This window comes from Triturus cristatus, chromosome 1_2, assembly GCF_964204655.1.
Source record: "Triturus cristatus chromosome 1_2, aTriCri1.1, whole genome shotgun sequence".
NCBI lineage: Eukaryota > Metazoa > Chordata > Amphibia > Caudata > Salamandridae > Triturus > Triturus cristatus.
In genome coordinates this window covers 1,092,777,713-1,092,799,116 of record NC_140580.1, presented here as the reverse complement: position 1 = coordinate 1,092,799,116, position 21,404 = coordinate 1,092,777,713, and the positions used below count along the sequence as shown (strand labels likewise).

General features: G+C 48.0%; 1 protein-coding gene across 5 annotated transcripts in view; it reads left to right on the top strand.

Annotated features, from left to right (window-relative positions):
• The window catches only part of RAB14 (RAB14, member RAS oncogene family), a 254,427-nt gene extending 234,685 nt beyond the window's left edge, over window positions 1–19,742 (top strand). For 4 of the 5 annotated variants that reach the window (XM_085613605.1, XM_085613611.1, XM_085613619.1 and 1 more), the window contains one exon: window positions 17,414–19,742. In XM_085613605.1, the coding sequence (XP_085469731.1) occupies window positions 17,414–17,591 (178 nt within the window). In that variant the 3' untranslated portion in view covers window positions 17,592–19,742. The remainder of the gene's footprint in view (window positions 1–17,413) is intronic. The other variant, XM_085613628.1, reaches the window with a different exon arrangement.
• The last annotated feature ends 1,662 nt before the right edge of the window (window positions 19,743–21,404 follow it).

Sequence of the window (21,404 nt, the reverse complement as noted above, 5' to 3'; positions counted from 1 at the left end):
ATGGTTCCGACCGGAGGTTCAGAACAAAATCCTGAACCTCCCGTTTGATGGTGAGGCATTATTTGGGAAACATATCGACGATGCCCTCCAGGACATTAAAAAAGACACGGAGACGGCTAGATCTCTAGGAAATCTTCAATATCGGAAGGTTCCTTTCCTTGGGGCCAGGGGGGAAGAGCACCACATCCTACAGAGGCTCGTACCAACAACAACGGTACTCTTCTTATGGTTCAACCTCTCAGTCGTATCAACCAACGTACCAATACTGACAAGGCCAGACCTCGTCTTTCTCTAGGTCCAACACTAGAGGAAAACCGAATCGCCAGGAACGTGACACCTCCAAGAGACAATAGCGGCGTTCTGGCTCTGCCTACTGTACCCACCTCCCCGTTAACACCTGTGGGAGGCAGGGTGTCTCAATACCTCCACAACTGGAAACAGATAACATCAGACCGTTGGGTGCTCAACCTCATTCGCGATGGCCATACGCTGGAGTTTCTTCATATGCCACCTTCCAAGCCCCCTGTCGCTATGCCTTCAAAACATCTGTGTCTCTTACGGCTCGAAGTTCATCAGATGCTCCTCAAGGGAGCAGTGGAGCCGGTTCCCCTGTCTCAGAGGGGGAACGGTTTCTACTCCAGGTTTTTCCTGGTCAAGAAGACGCTGGAGAAATGGTGCCCCATTTTAGATCTCAGGGAGCTAAACACCTATCTCATCAGTCAATCCTTTCGGATGGTCTCTCTCCAGGATATCTTACGTCTCCTCAACCCGGGAGATTTCATGGCCACTCTCGATCACGAGGACGTGTATTTTCACATACCCATTCATCCAGCCCGCAGGAGGTTTCTACGATTCACAGTAGCCAAGAGCCACTTCCAATTCAAGGTTTTACCCTTTGGACTTTGCTCCGCCCGAGGATATTTACCAAGGTGCTGGCACCGGTGGCAGCTTTCCTCAGGAAACAGCATTTTCAAATATTTCCCTACCTGGACGACTGGTTGCTGAAGGCTCCGTCCAGGCGGACAGCGGAGGAGACAGTCGAGACATGTACGACTCTGTTCAGCAATCTGGGTCTGACTCTCAACAGGGAGAAGTCGTCCATGTCGGTCCAAAAGAGCACGATTCGTAGGGGCTATTTTGGACACGTCTCAACAAGGCTTCTCCATCCTTCGAAAGGCAAGAGAAACTAAGGTCCTTGGCTCATCTGTTGAGAAAAAGATAGTGTCTTTCAGTACGCCGTTACAAATCCCTTCTAGGAGTTATCTTTTCATGCATCCCTCTGATACCCCACTGCAGATTGCGGATGTGATCTCCTCAGGAGCAAATAGACATGCAATGGCAACAAGATCTGAAAGAAACACGTTAGTTAGATTCCTCACCTTAGAATATCCCCAGGCGTCAGACTGGATCCGGAAGATTTTTCGTCAGCAATACCCCTTGCGCGTCGCTAGGCGTCGTCTGCGGCTCCGCGTCCGTCGTCGGCGTCGTGCGCCGGGATGACGTCGTCGGAGTACTTAGACGCCGCCCTCGCGCGCTGACGTCAGTTCTTCTTTTTTCCGCGCCAGTAAGCGCAGATCCGGGAGAGCTACCCCTTTTAGTCTTTTTTGACTAAATCTTTTTGATCATTTTTGATCCCTGTCTGTCGACATCTGGTGCCGGTAGGATGCCTGGGTTCAAGGCTTGTGAAGACTGTCATCGACTGATGTCGGTGACCGATCACCACCGCCGGTGCCTCTATTGCTTAGGCCTCGACCACGACGCGGAGTCGTGCAACGACTGTCAGGCCCTGACTTCGAAGGCTAGGCGGGAGCGGTCCCGCAAGCTTCTCGAGCTTCGCCACTCGGCTCCGCGTCGTGCGCGATCCCGGTCCAGGAGGAGGTCCAAGGATCGCTCGCGGAGCCCTAGCCGACGCCACCATCGATCGTCTGGCTCCAAGTCGTCGGGTAAGTCCAAACACTCAAAGAAGTCCAAGAGGCGACATCGCTCTTCGGACTCCCCTCGCCGGTCGCGCGACTCGGCCGAGGGTCCAAGTGGTTCCACCCCCGCGGCTCCGGCGGAGCCGCAGGTGCCGCGTCCGCCCCCATACCTTCCGGTCCCTGGGGCTGACGCGGCGCCGGCGGAGATCAGTGCCTTCCTCTCGGCCATGAGGAGCCTGGCCCCGCCGTCGACGCCCGCTGGCGCGCCTTCGGGCCCCGCGGGCTCGACTGGGCGACCTCGCGTGCCGGCGGCTCCGGCCCCGGCGCCGTCGACGACTCCGGTCTCGACGCCGCAGGTCCCCGCGGGGCCCATGCCTGGGCCCCAGTCGACGCCGGTTGACCTTGTCACTCCTCCACCGGCGCCGACGCCTGAACCACCGACGCCGTCACCGGCGCCGCCGACGCCGACGCCTGTGACGCCGACGCCCCAGTTTAGCCCTCATCCGGACCCGACGCCGGCACGGCGTCCGCCGACGCCGCATCCGACGCCGCTAGAGACCTACCATCTCTACAGTCCGGTTCCGATCATTCCTCCTGTTTATCAGGAATCGGAAGAAGGGGGCGACTGGGAGGGGTTCGAGGACCCTCTGGCTGTTCAGTCACAGCTTTCTCAGGACTGGGCAGATGAGCTGGGGGAGGCCAGCGGGCTGGACACCTCGCCAGACGCTGGATTCACTTCTCCTCCGACCGTGGCTTCGGAGGAGGGTGCAGCATTTTCTGTGGTGCTGCGCAAGGCGGCTGAGGCCCTTGGGCTCGAGTTGCCTGCCGTGGCTGTGAGGACCAACATCCTCACTGAGGTGCTTCAAACCTCAGCAAGCTCCACTGAGCCTCTGCTGCCGTTTAACGAGGCCCTCACTGACGTTCTGCAGGGCACCTGGTCCAAGCCCTCCACAGTTCCTCCTGTGGATAGGAACGTTGCCAGGCGCCACCGCCCTGCTCCGGGCGACCCCAGCTTCCTGTCCCAACACCCCACCCCCGAGAGTCTGGTTATCCAGGCCTCTACTTCCCAATCCTCCTTCCCGACCGCTCCGCCGGACCGGGATTCCAAGAGACTCGAGCAGTTTGGCAAGAAACTGTTCTCGTCCCTTAGTTTGGGCCTGCGGTCTTTAAATACCGCCTGTCTCTTGGACCGTTATTCCCATTCTCTGTGGGATACGGTGGAGGACGTGCTGCCCCTGTGTCCGGAGGAGGTCCGGACGCGTCTTTCCCAGGCTCTGGCCGATGGGAGGGATGCAGCACGGCACGCCATAAGATGTGGGCTTGACACCACGGACTCGCTAGGTCGGGCGATTTCCACCACGGTGGCGCTCCGCCGCCACGCCTGGATGCGGTCCACGTCCTTTTCCGGGGATGTCCAGAACACCCTCATGGACATGCCCTTTGATGGCACTCGCCTGTTTGGTGAGAAGGCGGACAGTGCGCTGAACCGCTTTAAGGACTCCCGGGCTACGGCCAAGTCCTTGGGCCTCTCGGCTCCGCGGGCGCACACCTCCGCTTTTCGCCCCTTTCGTGGCCAAGGAAGGGGCGCCTCCTCACGTCCGCAGAGCCACCAGCCGCAGAACCAACCTGCGCGCGGTCGCGGACGTGGCTTCCGCCGTGGCGGAAATGGAGGCCGACGTGGTCAGCCCACATCCACCCCGGCAGCATCCGCCTCAAAGCCTTCCTAGTCCGAGCTTTCAGGCCCATACCACGCCAGTGGGCGGCAGAGTTCGCCATCACCTGCTCCACTGGCGGTCCATCACATCGGACAGGTGGGTGCTGCAAATCGTCCGAAGGGGCTACTCCCTCCCCTTCGAGACGACCCCTCCAGCCATGCCACCACAACACCACCGTATCTCGGGGGATCATTTGGATCTTCTCCGCGAGGAAGTTTCGGCTCTCCTGGCCAAGGGGGCCGTCGAGCGCGTTCCGAGTCCAGAAGTAGGTCGTGGTTGTTATTCCCACTACTTTCTGGTTCCCAAGAAGGGCAAGGGGGGCCTGCGCCCTATCTTGGACCTCCGGAACGTCAATGCCTTCCTCCGAAAGGAAAGGTTCAAGATGCTAACGTTGGCTCAGGTTTTAGCTGCCCTAGACCCTGGAGACTGGATGGTAGCGTTGGACTTGCAGGACGCATATTTCCATATCCCCGTCCTGCCGGCCCACCGGCGTTACCTGCGGTTCACGGTGGGCCAAGAGCACTTTCAGTTTACCGTGCTCCCCTTCGGCCTCACCAGTGCCCCTCGGGTGTTCACGAAAGTGATGGCGGTGGTCGCAGCTCATCTGCGCAGATCAGGGGTCCCAGTCTTCCCCTATCTCGACGACTGGTTGTTGAAGGCGGGCTCGCCCCAGGCAGTCGTCTCCCACCTCCAGACTACGGCGGATCTCCTGCATTTGCTGGGGTTTTCCATCAACGTGCCGAAGTCGCACTTGAGTCCCTCTCAGAAGCTCCTCTTCATCGGAGCGGTTCTCGATTCGGCGCAGTTCCGGGTCCATCCACCGGAACAGCGGGTCCGGGATATACAGGCCCTGATTCCCATCTTTCGGCCTCTATCCCGGGTTTCGGTCAGGTTAGTGTTGCGGCTTCTGGGGCTGATGGCCTCCTGCATCCTACTAGTGCATCACGCCAGGCGGCGCATGCGGGCTCTGCAGTGGGACCTGAAGTTTCAGTGGGCCCAGCATCACGGCAACCTGTCCGACCATGTCTTGATCTCGGAGGGTACTGCACAGCAGTTGCAGTGGTGGCTCACGGACCGCGAGTGGGTCAAGGGCAAGAGCCTCTCCCTTCCCCAACCGGAGCATGTCGTAGTGACGGATGCGTCCCTCTTGGGATGGGGTGGCCATATGGGAGAGGCGGAGATCAGAGGCCTCTGGTCTCCGGCGGAGTCTCGCCTCCACATCAACCTGTTGGAGTTGAGAGCGATCCGGCTTGCACTGAAAGCCTTCCTTCCCTCTGTCAGGGGAAGTGTCGTGCAGGTGTTCACGGACAACACCACCGCCATGTGGTACTGCAACAAACAGGGCGGGGTGGGGTCGTGGACCCTTTGTCAGGAGGCTCTGCGCCTCTGGACATGGCTGGAACACCAGGGCGTCACCCTGGTGGTTCAACATCTGGCGGGCTCTCTGAACGCCAGAGCAGACGAACTCAGCCGCCGGTGCATGATGGATCACGAATGGCGTCTGAACTCCGAAGTGGTGCAAGGCCTCTTTCAGCAGTGGGGAGAGCCTTGGTTAGATCTATTCGCCACCGAAGAGAACGCGCAATGTCAGCAGTTCTGCGCGTTGGAATTTCCAAGGCGGCACTCGCTCGGCGACGCTTTTCGTCACGAGTGGAGTTGCGGTCTGTTGTACGCCTTTCCGCCTATACCACTTCTGCCCAGAGTGCTGAAGAAGATCAGGCACGACCGGGCCCAAGTCATCTTGGTGGCTCCGGATTGGGCACGAAGATACTGGTATCCCGAGCTACTCAGTCTGTTGACCGATCCCCCGATACGTCTGCCCCTTCGGGAGGATCTTCTGTCGCAGCAGCAGGGGACGGTCCTCCACCCGAACCTGTCCAGCCTCCACCTCCATGCGTGGAGATTGAGCGGCGGCAGTTGATGCCATTTGACTTGCCTCCTGAAGTCTGTGATATCATTCTGGCAGCCAGGCGTCCCTCCACAAAGTCGGTATACGCCTGCCGGTGGAACAAATTTGTGGCATGGTGCACAGCAAAGGCTGTGGATCCCCTTTCCGCCCCTCTTTCTGAGGTTCTACTCTTCCTTCTTTCTCTGGCCCGGCAGGGCTCTGCCCTGGGCACCCTGAAAGGTTATCTTGCTGCCATCTCCGCCTTCTTGCGGCTTCCTGATCAGCCTTCTCTTTTCAAGTCCCCTGTGGTTACACGCTTTCTCAAAGGCATTACACACACGTTCCCTCCTGTCCCTTTTGTAATGCCTCAGTGGGACTTGAATCTGGTTTTGACATTCCTGATGTGCGCTCCCTTTGAGCCTCTTCACAATTGCCCTCTTCGTCTTCTCACTCTAAAGACTGCTTTTCTGGTAGCCATCACCTCGGCTAGACTGGTGAGTGAGCTCCAGGCTTTATCTTCAAAGCCTCCTTTTCTATCTGTTCATCCGGACAAGGTTGTCCTTCGGCCTCGTCCCTCCTTTCTTCCTAAAGTGGTGACTCCATTTCACCTTGGGCAGTCTGTCACCTTGCCCACCTTCTTTCCGCCTCCGCATCCTTCCAAAGAGGAAGAGAGGCTCCACCGTCTGGACCCAAAACGTGCGCTCTCCTTCTATCTGGACCGCACAAACCAGTTCCGGGTGGACGACCAGCTTTTAGTTGGGTACGTGGGCGCTAAGAAGGGGAAAGCTGTGCACAGATGAACCATCTCTCGGTGGGTCGTTTTGTGTATCAAAATCTGCTATTCCTTGGCTAAAAAGGACCCTCCTGTTGGGCTGCGCGCCCATTCTACTCGGGCCACAGCGGCTACTACTGCCTTGGGACGGGGAGTCCCTTTGCAGGACATCTGTCAGGCGGCGACGTGGGCTTCGCTACACACGTTTGCCAGGCATTATTGCCTTGACAGCCAAGTCCGGAGGGATAGCTTCTTTGGCCGTTCTGTCCTCCAGGACTTTCTGGTGTGATCTTGGTTCGCAGACCCACCTCCGGGGATGGTATTGCTTGGGTATCTATTCTAAGGTGAGGAATCTAACTAACGTGTTTCTTTCAGATGAACAAGTTACTAACCTTCGGTAACGATGTATCTGTAAGAAACATTAGTTAGTTAGATTCCTCACCGACCCTCCCATCCTCCCCGTTCTGCGAACTGACATCTAGGGTTAAGGTTGTCCTTTCAGGCCCCTAGATTTTATTTTTGGCACCAGTGTCGGTCTTTGCATGGCTCTGCGTTCCTGGCGCGGAAGGCTATGTACAAGAACTGACGTCAGCGCGCGAGGGCGGCGTCTAAGTACTCCGACGACGTCATCCCGGCGCACGACGCCGACGACGGACGCGGAGCCGCAGACGACGCCTAGCGACGCGCAAGGGGTATTGCTGACGAAAAATCTTCCGGATCCAGTCTGACGCCTGGGGATATTCTAAGGTGAGGAATCTAACTAACTAATGTTTCTTACAGATACATCGTTACCGAAGGTTAGTAACTTGTTCTTCACGGCTCTTTCGACGACCAGGTGGTGATTACTGCGGCAATGAAAGAAGCAGCCTTGTGGTGGACGCAGGAGGAGAATTTATCCCAAGGTCTATCCTTCGTAAGCAATCCGGCTCCTCAAGTCGTCACAACAGACGCCTCGTTGGAAGGCTGGGGTGTGGTGCTTCAAGACTTGCATGTAAGCGGGCATTGGTTGCCCCGGCACCGTCTTCTTCATATCAACCTCCTGGAGCTCAGAGCGATTCGTCTGGCTCTACAAGCATTTCTTCCACGTTTGCAGGATTCGGCGGTTCTCGTCCGCACGGACAACACCACGGCCTTGCACTACATCAACAAGGAAGGGGGTACCAGATCTCTTCTGTTGTCACAGGATGCCCAAAAAATGTGGGAGTGGGGGATCCTACACGGAATATCGCTCACGGCAGAACACCTACCAGGAGTGATAAACGAAAAGGCGGACCGGCTCAGCACCTCTCCGCATGGCTCCTGAGCAGCGAGAATTCCTAGATCTTCATCTCTCGGATGAAATAAGAGATGTTCTCTCTAAGGCTAGAGCTCCTTCCACTAACAAGACTTACCGTCTAAAATGGAAAGTATTTTACATCTGGTGCCAACAGCAAGGTGTGGACCCTTTCTTGTCTCAGCCTCATCAAGTTCTTCCTTATTTCCGGTCCTTGGCTAAGGCAGGGCTGGCTCATTCGTCCATAAAGGTTCATTTGGCTGCAGTTTCTTGCTACAGACTCACTGCATCTGGTCCTTCACTTTGGTCCTCTAGAATTGTCAAACAATTTCTCAAAGGCCTATTTCGAGTCTTCCCTCCAGTGAGGCCTCCGCCTCCCACATGGCATTTGAACTTGGTTCTCACCGAGCTGATGAAGCCTCCCTTTGAACCGGTTCATCGTGCAGATTTGAAATTCCTATCATGGAAATTAGCGCTCCTTCTTGCTCTCACTTTGGCAAGACGTATTGGAGAATTACAAGCTCTCACAATCCAGAAACCTTTCCTCCAATTCAAAAGGAATACAGTGATTCTACGGACTAATCCAAAGTTCATACCAAAGGTGCCTTTGGATTTTCATTTAAATGAGCCGGTAATTCTCAAGGCTTTCTTTCCTCAGCCATCTACACAGGCAGGAAGGGCACTTCATTTGCTGGACATGCAGCGGTGCTTGAAATTTTATCTGGACCGTACCAAAGGCTTACCCCTGTCCATGCAGGGTATTGCTCGATGGATCTCCAGTGCTATACAGTTCTGTCATTCTGCAGCGGACAAGCCTCTAGAGGGCAGAATTAGAGCACACTCTACAAGGTCCATGGCTTCCTCTACGGCCCACTTTGCAGGGGTCCAGATTAAAGACATCTGCAGGGCTGCAACTTGGAACAGTACACACACCTTCACGAGACATTACTGCCTGGAGACCTTGACACAAGAAGACACGGCTGTGGGCCAGGCAGTCCTGAGGAATCTCTTCCATTGAGTGGTGAGCTTTCCTTTCTTCCCTCCTTCCTTTCTTAGTATTTGCACATTTTGCTATGGGTTCTTTGTGATTGCATTGTTTTATGTTTTTCCTACGAAAAAAAAAGGGGGAAAGGAGACTGGTGAATGAGATGTCTCTAAGGGAGCAGAATGTGCTTCTGACTGCTAGCTACTCTGATACAAGCTATGGGAATCTATGGAAGTTCCAATACTGGAGTAAGAAAACAAGTTACTTACCTGTAACTTTGGTTCTCCAGTCTTGGTAACTTTCATAGATTCCCATGCACCCACCCTCCTCCCCTGGGAAAGTTCAGCCCTCTGCAGGTTTGGTTGTACAGTTACACTACGGCTACGAAAATCTGATGCTCTGAGGTTCTCTCAGGAGGGTTCTGTGGAGTGAGGCTAATCTGATTGGCTGTTGCTTTATTTGGGTCTGTTTTACAAAAAGAGGTGGATATGGTACAAAAGGAAATGAGGCCTAGGCCTTTTACTTTCTCTTTTGTACCTACTGCTATGTTATTTTGTTTACAGAGACTCTCATTCCGACGGCGGGGAATGATACAAGCTATGGGAATCTATGAAAGTTACCAATACTGGAGAACCAAAGTTACAGGTAAGTAACTTGTTTTCATATGTCCATGGTTATGTGCTGCATTATACTTAGTATTTGGTCCTCCCTTGGACATTAAATAGTAAGAATTCTAATCTTTTACTAAATGTTTTAATTCATTTACATTTTCTGTAGTTTTTATTCAGAGACTAGTTACGCTGTTCACCTGTTCACCAAAACACCATTTTAAGTAATTTGACTCTCCAGGATTTTGTGGCATGGATTAGCAAAAAATGAGGCAAAACAATTGAAGTTTTGTTGTACACAATTGAGCTCTTTGCAGCACTCTATTTTGGTCGCAATCACACCTATTCAGCCTTAAGCTAAAACTATTCCATGGGGACATTGCACTTTTAAATGGGCACATTTCAAGTATTTGGGGGCGTCTGTTTGCAATAGAAGCCTCTGTTATAACATTCTACAACCTAGGTCAAGATGAGGACATTAAGAGGGTGGCCAACCATCCTGTTTTATATGGGATTGTTCTACTTTGGGGCGTCCGGTGGAACAGCAGGGCAGGGTGTCTCAAGCAGCCTGGCAGGGCAAGATATCCCTCTGTCTCTACAACAAGTCAGAGTGATTTGTCAATTTGATGATGAATGGCTAGATGCTCACCAGGCCCTAACATCTGGGAAACGGTTGTCATGTAGGCGCCAGCAATGTTCACAGAGCTGTCTTTCTGGACACCTCACAGAGCTCTCCCTTACTTCATAACTTGGAACTGGAACAAACTGAGATGGTCTAGAGCCCACTTTTAAATTCATTTTTCAGACAGGAGATGTAGATCCACTGTACAAGGTGTGGGGGGTTCTTTTTCAAATGTAATTTTCTTGGTAAGGGTGTCCTAATCTTCCATGTTCTGCCATGCTAAACTAGCAGCATCCAGAATTGATCCCACTGGCTCCAGTACTCACTAAAGCGTCCTACAAATGTACATGTGCTACACATTCATGGCACATACGTGCTGTATTTCACTGACCAGCGATATTTTACACACAAGGAGCCACTAGGCTTGCCCTCTTCGAAAGAGAAAAGGGTCTGGTCACAGTATGTTGCCAAACTGCTTTATGTGGTGTACCCAGGGCATAGACCGTTTCTTCAGTGCCCACTATGAGGGCATGCTTGGTGAGCCCCTTCATGTCATAGACCAGGTTCTGGACATTGTCTTAACAGGAGCAGGCCTAGCTCTTTGCGTACACTCTAGATTAACATGAAGCTATTGCCAGAATGTCAGAATACCAGTTTCATATGTAGTCGTGCACTCAGCGAAGGGGGCCACAATGTTAACCAAGTAGGGTAGATTCCTATCCCAACATATCCCTTCTGCTTTTTATTGCAACTCCTGTATCATAAGATTATTCTGCCATTTTTACCAGGCAATGCAGCTATCACTGAAAGGCAACACATTCTTGTAACTTTAACTTGTAGTCCTACCAGCCACAGACAAACAAGTATATCTCTTACTGGTCTTTTAGTTATGGTGTGGAGAACTGTGGTAAGTTTATTTCCTCTATGAGAAATGTCACATTGTTACACACTTTGGCAAAAACAGGAGCTGCAGTCTACTCCAACTGGAAGGCAAGATCAACAGGCTCATGTTTATTTATTGTAGTTTATCACAAGGAGGCTCTTTTGATGCTCTCAGTTCATTCTCCTAGGTTTTTCCAGGCCATTCACCAGGACCACCAGGGATTTCCAGTCCTCACAGCACCACGTATGTGTAGGCATGTGAACGAACATAATTACGGGCGGTTTCTTTAATCCATACCTCAAATCTATCCCAGTTGTAGATGTTTGGGGGTGATGGGTGTATGTGGGTCTGTTTAATAGTTCAAGGTTTCTGTAGACTGACAGACCTGCTTTTCTAGCTCACTCTGCTGTCAGCTAAACTTCAGGAATTGTGCTCCAGGGTTATCTGTTTGAGCGCTTATGCAAATCTCTCAAGTTGCGGTTAGCAATGCAGACTGACTTCTGTGCGGATAGGTTTTGATCAGCATCATTTAGTCTGTTAGCCTTGGTTCTTTATTCCTCTGGATTGTCTCGTCTGGAAGGCATTGCAGTGGGTCGAGGACCCTTCTGTGTGCTCTCCCATGCAGCTGTTTCTAGGGTGTAGTACTTTGATGTGGGTGGTTGCACAAAGATTTGTGGGATGTTAAATGAGGCTTAATACACGAGACTGAGGGCTGACCGTTTGAACGTGGGTGCCAAAATCAATCACTTTAAAGGTAGCCCTGTGACTGTCTTTGTACTAGACTGCGCCTTTGTCCTAGACTGCGCCTTTGTCGACTTTTTTTATTTTCCTGTCGACTCCTCGTTGTCCGGTTATGTTTCACTGGGACTGGCTTCTGAAGTCTTTCCCTGATGTAGTATCAGGGATGAAGAAGTTGTAGAGTCTGATATTGCCTCTGAGGCCGTAGAAAATCTGAGGTACTCAGCCTCTCTTGAGTGTTCTACAGGGTGCTGTTTCGTTAGTGATTGGTTATAGTTCAAGCTTGGTCCTTTAAAAAAAAAAAAGGAAATTGTTAGGCTATTATAGTGATTGTTCATTGCCATTATAGCCTATAATAATGATACATACTGCTTTATTATTGTACCATGAGACTCCCACTTCGCTGTGGAATTATTCAAGCATGTGGCTCTATGAAAGATCCAATAATGGAGAACTATGATGTCCCACAGTGACTAGACCCCTCCAGTACCTGTAGGTAGCAGAGTGTGAAGTACTGGTTTGCTCTTAGGTTATTCTGGAAAGTAAAAACAACAGTTGATGGACCGAATGCAGAACAATGTCATACATTGACCCCAGTACAGAAAACTGGGCCTAAATCTATTGTTTTTTTTGTTCACCATGCCGTTCTAGTTTGAACCCAGCCATATGCAAATCAGTCTTGACCCTGTGCCTCAAGGGTACAGTCCAGCCCGAACTGCCAAGCCAGGTCCTGCCTGGACTGGAAACAAGCATCCTAGGACCCGTTTCAAGGTTTCACCCCTCTTCAGCCAGGACAGCTTGATTCCAGTGGCATGGAGGTCACGGGACCCACGTCTGGGCATACCCTTCCCACTCGGGGTGACAAATGCAAAAACAGTTGATGGACAGAATGCAGAACAATGTCATACATTCACCCCAGTACAGAGATCTGGGCCTAAATCCATCGTGTTTTTTGCTCACCATGCCGTTCCAGTCTGAACCCAGCCATATGCAAATCAGTTGACTGGGGGCGAGTGTTTGATTTGCTTAAACGCTCCGTCCTTCACCCCATTTGGTGTCACTTTGTTCGCCCTAAGTTGGCAGGGTATGCCCAGACGTGGGTCCCTTGCTCACTTTGCCACTGGATTCAAGATAGCCTGGCTGATGAGGGTTATGAACCTGAAACCAGTCCCAGGATGCTTGTTTCCGGTCCAGGGAAGACATGGCTTGGCAGTTCAGGCTGGACTGTTCCCATGAGGCACAGGGTCAGACTGATTTGCATATGGCCATGTCTGAACTGGGGTGGCAGAGTGGGCTAAAGAACGGTGATGGATTAAACCTAGATCAGTTGACTGGGGGTGAGTGTTTGATTTGCTCAAACGCTCCTTCCATCATCCCCTTTGGTATCATTCTGGAAAGTAAGGCCTATGCTGCACTGGGCTGGTAACAGAGCAAGTAACCTCTAGAACATAAGCACTATCTACAAAACCCAGGTGGTATTTCAATCGCTTTCCCTGCCATCCTCTCAGTCCCTTAGCCAAGTATGAATAGGAGGTAAAAGGAAAAAGTACAATAAATCCTCCGTCTTGTGTTGGAGGGAATTAGCCTATTAGGGTATCGACTATGCCCACTTCCCACAGGAAGTGGTCATATAGAGGGTATAGTCACCCTAAAGGTAGGTAGCCCATTGACTACTATGTGGTACTCACTTTAATGCCCCAATATTGATTATTTAGGTGGCACCCCTTGACCCAGAACTTCAGACTCTACAGACCTGAAGAGGACAAAGGAGAGCTGCTGAAGCTGAGAACAGTGCCTGCTGCTGAGTTTTTGGTGCGAACCCCTGTCTGCCGCTACAATACTCGACATTCGAGGTGAATTGTCTCGTCCTGCTGCTGAGTGGCCTCTAAGAATCCCAGAGGACTACTAGCCTTTGCAAAATGAGAACTCCCTTGGAGTAGAAGAGCTACTCCGCTGCTGACCGCAGGGACCGAAACCGCAGAGTCTGTTCCACTAACTTGCAGCTGCCCGGTCCGACCCGCTCAGCAAATGGCCAGGAAGAGGTACTCGTGCTCCGAAAGGTCAGATCTGTCTCCCCACCAAGTGTGGAGACACCAGGACCGACCAGAGTCATGCAGTACTGATCCTTGGAGTACTGGACAACCTGCAACCAAGACCGACATCAAAGAGTCCAATCAGGACTCCAGCTGTACCAGAGCCCAACAGCCGCAGAGGGACATCAAGACCCCTGAGACCCACTTAGAGAGTGTCCCAGCAGGCCTGAATTTGCCGCTGCCAGCTGTTGGCCCCTCACTGCGAGGAGCACCTTTACTCACCAGGCCGGCCAACCTACCTGCTCTGCACCCAGTCTTCCCCGTCTGGGTAACGACAAACCTGCTGTGCTCCCTTGTCCATAAGGCCCTTGCTACCCAAGCCCATGTTTGGGAGCTTTCGGACTTGCCTACAAGTCCCCCTGTGCAACCTGTGTTTAGAGGGCCCGTTCCCTGTAACGCGCCAGTTACCAACTCCACCAACTGCCTGCTCCTGGTGGTATTCGGGACTTACCCGACTAACTGTTGGTGGAACACTGGACCTTGGCTTCCTGCTACCCTAGACCCGGAAGGTGAACCTCTACAACTGTCTACCTGCTTTTTCCTCTCAGAGGAGTTTATGGTGCGTAAATACAGTACTTACCTTTGAACGTAGTTCTTGGTTCGAAAATATATATAAATTGTAATTTTTCTAAATTGATCTCATTTATTTTTTGTCTTCTTTATTGCCTCTGCGAGCACAACAAATGCTTAGTAATACCCTCTGATAAGCCTAACCGCTCGCCTTCACTACCACAAATAGAGCGTTAGTATCTATTTTTGCCTCTATCAATAGGAGACTCACTGGACTCTCTGCACAGTGTACTTTTTACTGCACTATATAGATAGCCAGCTTACTACAATTTAAATATGAGCATTCAATGTGACAGGGTGAAGTAGATCTTCTGTTTCTTACATATCTGATATGGTGCTATTAGCTCCATCTGGGGCATTGTCTGACACCTTGGATTGTGCATGTTGAGACTGGCACCATGGTCTAAAAAGACCTTCCTCCCCATTATAATCACTGAGAGTCCTCATCGTCATCTTGGCTAGGGTGTAAGAAGAGAAAACTGTCACTTTTTTTTTTTTTTAATCTCTTACCTCCGGGGTTCCCATATCAGGCACCTGTTGCATAGGAAAGGCATGGGATAAAAAGGCCCTTTTTTGTCTATCGAAGACTTCCATATCCACTCTATGTTCATGGTTCCAGCTTTCTTTTACAGGAGGTTTATCATGTTGCCAAGTTGCTGGGGGAGCCCAGAGTTTCCAAGGTGATCTAACCCTAAATATATGGGTTCAAAGCAGATATAAACAATTTGCATGAACTTTCATTCTAGGTGTTCAATAGCTGAGCTACTGCCTAGTGGATGGAGTCATCCACCGCCTCACAAAACCTTTCATCAAATGGAAGGATGTAAACAGATACGTCCTCCATGTATGACCCTTCTGTCCCTTGCATTCTTGCAGTTTCTTTGTTTTATTTTCCTTAATTTCTTTAGCAATTCTTTTAAAATGCCTCAGTGGCTGTTTGCAGTGCTGGACCAACCTAGCTATATTTTGGGAGCCCAAAGGACTCTATACGGGTTCTAGCCCTAGGAGAAATCACCCCTTGCCATCTATGGGGTTAGCAAGTCTGAGCTCCGTCCCTGTGGTGCAATGCACTTCTGTACAATTCATTCATCTCCCTCAAGGAAAACCGCCGTACAGCCCCATATCGTCGGACTTTGACACCACAGTCAAAACTTTATGTAATAAAGACCCATTTTAGGAGTGTTCCGCTCCAGGCTGCGATGGAATCAAGGCCAAGGCACCACGATCGGCATATTGCTCCTTCAGGAAATGGAGCTCAGGCGCACTGACCACAGAGCACAGAAAAAAGCATCTCAATGGTATTGCAATGCAGTATAATGAAAAACATCCTTTGGCAGCCAAACTGCACAATTGCATTCGTGTGGACCAGCTGTGAGGTAAACTGTAAACAGAACCATGTATGGAGCGCTGAGCGCATTCCCGCAGGCTTAAACTACAAAAACAGATCATTAAACAGCACAATGAGCCACAAAACACAAAGTACGTTAAAATGTCACCATATTTATAGAGCTGCTATAACATATCTGAAGGCTGCTCAAGCAGCGTAGAAAGACAGGGCATGGAGGATGACAGATTTAAAGAGAAATGATGGACTGTGGTTGGTTAAAGTTTTTCTATTTCCTTTCCCTTTGGTTCATGGGAAGCCTAGTTCTTGAATGTTTTTTTGAAAGGTTGCTATATTTAAGTGAAAAGTACAGCATAGTCCTTGCCTCCGGTCCTGTCAGAATTTAGTGGTTAAAACCCTTAAACTAGGTGCCTTCCCCCCATACTGTATTTATCAATTAAACTTTGCACTACTGGAGTATGCATGGCAGTTGGCTTAGCGGCAGGACTGGAGTTCCTGCCCTTCTGGCACCTCATTGTTATGACTGTTTTCTTACACTGTCTAAGCAACAATAGTTTATTTGTCGGTTTGAGGATCCCACTGTTGTTTTTGGGCTCAGTCCCCCAATTACTGGGTTTCTTATTTCTACAGGGTATGATATTATTACGACTCTGGAGCCCCCTGAACTTATGTGCAGCAGTTTAGCTCCAAGTTTGAATGTGGTTGGGGCTGCAGTGCTGGGCTATGAGCTGGCATCATTGATAAGGCTGCAAGGGCAGCGGTAAGGTCCAGCAATTCAGCATCTGTACATGCAGTATAAAAACACCACAAATGCTTTCAGGATCACAACTAAATCTGTACTTTTCTGTGGTTGTACATACTGACGAGACCTCTCAAGCATCCCACAAAGCTACAGCTCCAATATTCTAGTTGGGACTGGATGTAGAGACAGGCCATTGAGATGTTTACATTTTATTGCTAGGGACACTGCTGACTGCTGCAAGTAGTGTTTTGATGAGCCGCAAGTCAGCCATGGTTCTGGGAAACCCTAATGACTTTTTAAGGAAAAAGGTCCATATTAAACAAATTAGGGAAGAGCATGTGGGTGTCCTAAAAATCAAAAGACAAGGTTAGCTTTGGGGAGAAAAAAACAAGAAAAACTTGTGCGATGTAGTTCCTTGTTTATACTTTATGCTGGTAATTTGGGAAGTGGAGTCATAAAGGGAAAGTGCTGGAGGGCCTTTTGGGTAACTACTTTGATAAAGGCCGTTAACCCAAAGAAAATGCATCGCAATCTACCTGTATTATCCAGTCCTCCAATCTGGCTTTACTCTCCAGCAAGAAGAATTAAATTCTCTCGATCAATTGAAAGTAGACTTTGTAATTTGAGGAGTTATTCAACTAATTTCCTTATAATATTTTTTTGGGCTCAATATATTGCAGTTGACCATAGTGTAAGAAAGCTATTTAGCACCTGAAACAGAAAGTTGGGAGCTAGCCAGGCAGTCTACTCCTAATGTCTATTTTGTGATCTATAACTACTGTTACAGGCCTGCTCAGCCAGCGTTCTATGTATACCAACTCTCTGTCCCTCTGGTGTTTGCTGTCCTGTATAAAGAAATGTCTGCATATACTGCATAATTTCTATACTCAGTTAATCATAATTGTCTTAAAATATTTCAAATTTGTTGTCAAATGGATTCCTAAGGTATCACAGCTGAATTAAAGCTCCCACACTGATCAAAAATAATTGCCCTAGTTTGTAAACAATAGGGATGGGGCAGTTTAAATAAATAACAATCCCCAAATGTATGTGGAATAGTGTACATCTTGCAGTACCTTAAAGCTACAGAACAAAGACCTAGTGGCATGTTGTCATATTAAAAAAGTGAAACTCCTAGCTGTCAATCACCGTGCTTGATATGGACGGGCTTGGAGTTAATCAAAATGCATGATATGTCTGATTTACAATAATTACTATCCATAAAATGTAGACCTTCTTCATAAAAATGATTTTGTTCCTCAGAGGTGAAAATGTTGAAGATGCATTCCTTGAGGCTGCCAAGAAAATTTACCAGAATATCCAAGATGGAAGCCTGGATCTGAATGCTGCAGAATCTGGTGTGCAACACAAACCTTCAGCTCCGCAGGGTGGACGACTAACCAGTGAGCCGCAACCCCAAAGAGAAGGCTGTGGTTGCTAGTGACCTTAAATGTATGATTCTGTTCTGACCTTTCCAACCTCTGTTACGGCAGTACTTTTTACTGCTTTATGGTCATCTGTACATCTAACTGGGTTTAAAATGAAGAGCCCAGAATACTCTGCTGAGACAACAGCTTAACACAGTACTAAACAATAGATGTATTCAGGTTATCAAAGGCAAGTAGAGTAATAAAAAGAATCTCCTGCATGGTACATCTCAAGAAATCCATTTCTTATATTAGTAACATGTCACCCATCTGTGATTAAAAACGAGCACTGATGCTGGACTTTCTTGTATAACACATTTTTGGGCAGGGTTGTGACTTTGACAGTTTCATTTCATGACATCTCAAAGCCTTCCTTCTCTCACTTTGCTATCCCTCCTCCAGATTGTAACAAATGTGTCAATTCTGTCAGTAGTAAACCAATGAGTTTTTGCTGTGACCTAAATTCTGAGGGTTGCTGATGGGTCTTGCAACTTGTTGAAATTCCTTCTTAATGTGTTCGCAGGGGCATATACATATATATATAATACTTATTTCTGTCTAGACCCTGCACTGGGGAAACAACTTACCCTTTTTCTTGTGCTCATAGCTTTACAATGTTCTTTTGCCATTTTATTTACATATATTAACCATAAGTAAATATGTATAAAATTTGAAGGAACTGAGCTAACATTTAAATACATTTTGTGTATATGATTTTAATGAAGATAATAAATTGATTACTGGCATTAGCATATAAGTATATCAGTTTGTACAGTGTAACTTGTATGTGGCCATGCGCTCCCATCCCATTCCTTAGTGCACTAGATGTAGCTGAAGTGTACAAAGTAATATAGGCTTCACTTCCATATAAATTGTTTCCTCTCCACTATCTTTGTTCCATCTTTGCACTTTGGTATGTTCTAAGCTGTTGATGAAACCTGTTTTTCTGCAATCAGCAGTGTTAACATGCGTATTTTCTGCATATTTTTTTTTGTAAAGGTTTGGCTACGTCAGTCTGCCTTACATTGTATAGACAAATGGCTGGGTCCACAATTGATTTTTTTTAATGGTTTTATACCCACCCGTTCAGTGGACACAGGCTACTGAACTAAAAAACAAGCATACTGTTTAGGGATTTTAAATAATATTTTGTGTATTTTTAACACTACAGTGGAATAGTTATTTAAAAATGTATTCTCCTTTTTATTTAAAGCTTCTAGGACATTATCACTCATGCTACATTGACTCATCTAGCATAAGTGTTTTAATGAAGGGTAAAATGACCTTTCTTAATAGTTATACGTGTTTTCTTGGCGTAGGGAGAGGGTTGTTTAATTACATTGCTTTTGTTTAAATGTTCGGAGCATAGGGGAAGTGAAAAACAATTTATTAAATTATAAAATCAAGATCAGTTGTTTCTTAAAGAATTGGCCACAGTATATCAAGTGTTTTATTTACAATTGTATGATTGATCAGTAGGCAGTAGAGGGGAAAGGTTAATAGTTTTTCGCATGCTGTACAGGATATTATAGGCATGCTTGGTACAACAGTTATTAGAATCAAACTGCAGTGTTAAAAGTCAGAATCCTTTGAAAATCCCTTCTACAGCCACCAAGACTCTAAAAGTAAAAATTCAACGAAAGCGGTGGCACCAGAGTATTGTACAGTCAAAGTTGAACGCCAAAAACTGGAAAATGCAAATGGTAGGTGTTGGTTTACTTGTACGGTCCCCTGATATGCCTGAAGAGTGAGTGAGTGTGTGTGTGTGTGTGTGTGTGTATATATTATATATATATATATATATATATATATATATATATATATACATACACACATACACACACATACACACATACACACACACTGTTAACATTAAGCAGCTTCATTTTTCCTAAGTGAAAAAAGGAGGAAAGCTTCAGCCACAAGGGTGGTTTGCACAGGGTCCATCACCTGCTGCTAGGAAGAGAAATGTAGGTAGAGTAGGCATACTTCAATATGACTACAATTTGGCTTACTCTGGATGGTATGCCTTGAATTTATTAATTTACAGTAGGTTGTGTTTATATCTGTGACAAATAATTTGTTTGGACTGCTGTACTTTTCATTTGATGTAACAATATTAATTTGAATATTTGTAAATAAAGTACGTGTATCTAGATAATTCATAACTGACTGCCTTTTTTGAGATTCATAAAACAATAGTATGTAGATACATGTTTAAACAACATCACCACCTTGGTTTAAGAAGTTCATATTTCAATAACCGTTAGCCCAAATCTAAGTCTATTGTAGCATTTTTTCCTGACTTTCCTATTATTAACCCTGGGCGTAGTTCGCAAAGTGCACTACGCGAGCTACGCGTAGCACTTCGCGAGCTGCGTAGTACCCTGTTCGCACTGTGCAAGATGCCGTTTTCAATGATTGCACAGTGCGGACAGGTATCCGGCACTGTGCAATCATTGAAAACTGCATCTTGCACAGTGCGAGCTGTAGTTTTTTGCCACTCGAGTAGATTTTTACTCTAGCAGCAGCTTTCTCAACGCGGACTGGTAGTTTCTCGTCGCGAGCATATGCGACCACTCGCAATGAGAAACCTGACCTCCCCGCGTTGAGAATCTCACCAGGAGGTTTATTTTCCATGCTCGCGATCGGCAACTTGATTTTGCTGATCGCAAACAAAGAAAAAGTCTCGCCGGGAATGTCATTTTGCTTGCTCGCGGTCGCCAACTTGACGTTGAGGACCGCGAGCAAGCAAAAAATGACTGCTGCACTACGCAACGCTACGCGTGTTTCCACTGTGCTACGTGCAATTTGCGTAGTGCGAAGTAGCGCAAACTACGTGAGCGTAGCGTGGTGCTTTACCCAGGCTTAATTATCATACCCTCTATTAGCAGTTTGCCACCACTTTTGTAGAATGTTCATATTGTCATCAGCCCAAAGGGAAGAATTGTCACTGAATGAATCCTCTATAAATTAATGTATATTGCTGTTATTCAGAATCATGAGTAAAAAACAATGTTAAAGTACATTTCTGTAACCCGACCCTGATGACATGAGCAACTCTGTAATGCTCTAGATCTGAACTAGATGTCAAAATTCTTAATCTGCCTTTGCACTCAGTTGACAAATTGATTATGCTACTCTTTTCGTTCTCAACACTGATGAATTGAATATTCTTAAGTGCATTTGCCAGTGGTGGCAGTGATTTCCTGTAAAATACATTAGTTATATTGTGTGATAACTGTTTTCCATGGTCCATGTTAGCTCTGCCCTCAAGAGAAGCAAGTATTGCTCTTGCTGCTTTAGTTTTTCGCAATTATAGATGAACAAAATGTGTTCAGTGTGACACATAATTATGAGCCAGCTGGCTGCTAACCCTGCGTTAAATTCCTCCCGAAGGTCCAGTTTCAAAGTTGATATTGGTAAGTGAAGTTTAAACATTTGGACAAAACGGCTACATATGTGGCTCTCATAGAAGTGAATGATGATGTAGTACATTGTAGGGACTGACAAGTTAACAATGACAATCCAAAGCAAAGATATTTGACGTCGATGAGATCCTGTTCCAGTACTTCAAAGCCATCAGCATGGAAACTTTTTCTATTGAATCATTGTCATTGCCCCAAGCCACATCACTTGAAAACTGGCCAGTAAGGATTTGTGGGTATTGTACTGTGTGTGGGGATTGATAAAATGCCACCTCCAGCCACGTGCACTGGACTTGTGATATTACATATTTATATTTAAAAAAAGCTAAAGTGTGATATTAAACCATTTCTTGTCCTTTTTTCTTGTTCACACACTTCATATCAAGCATTATCCATGTT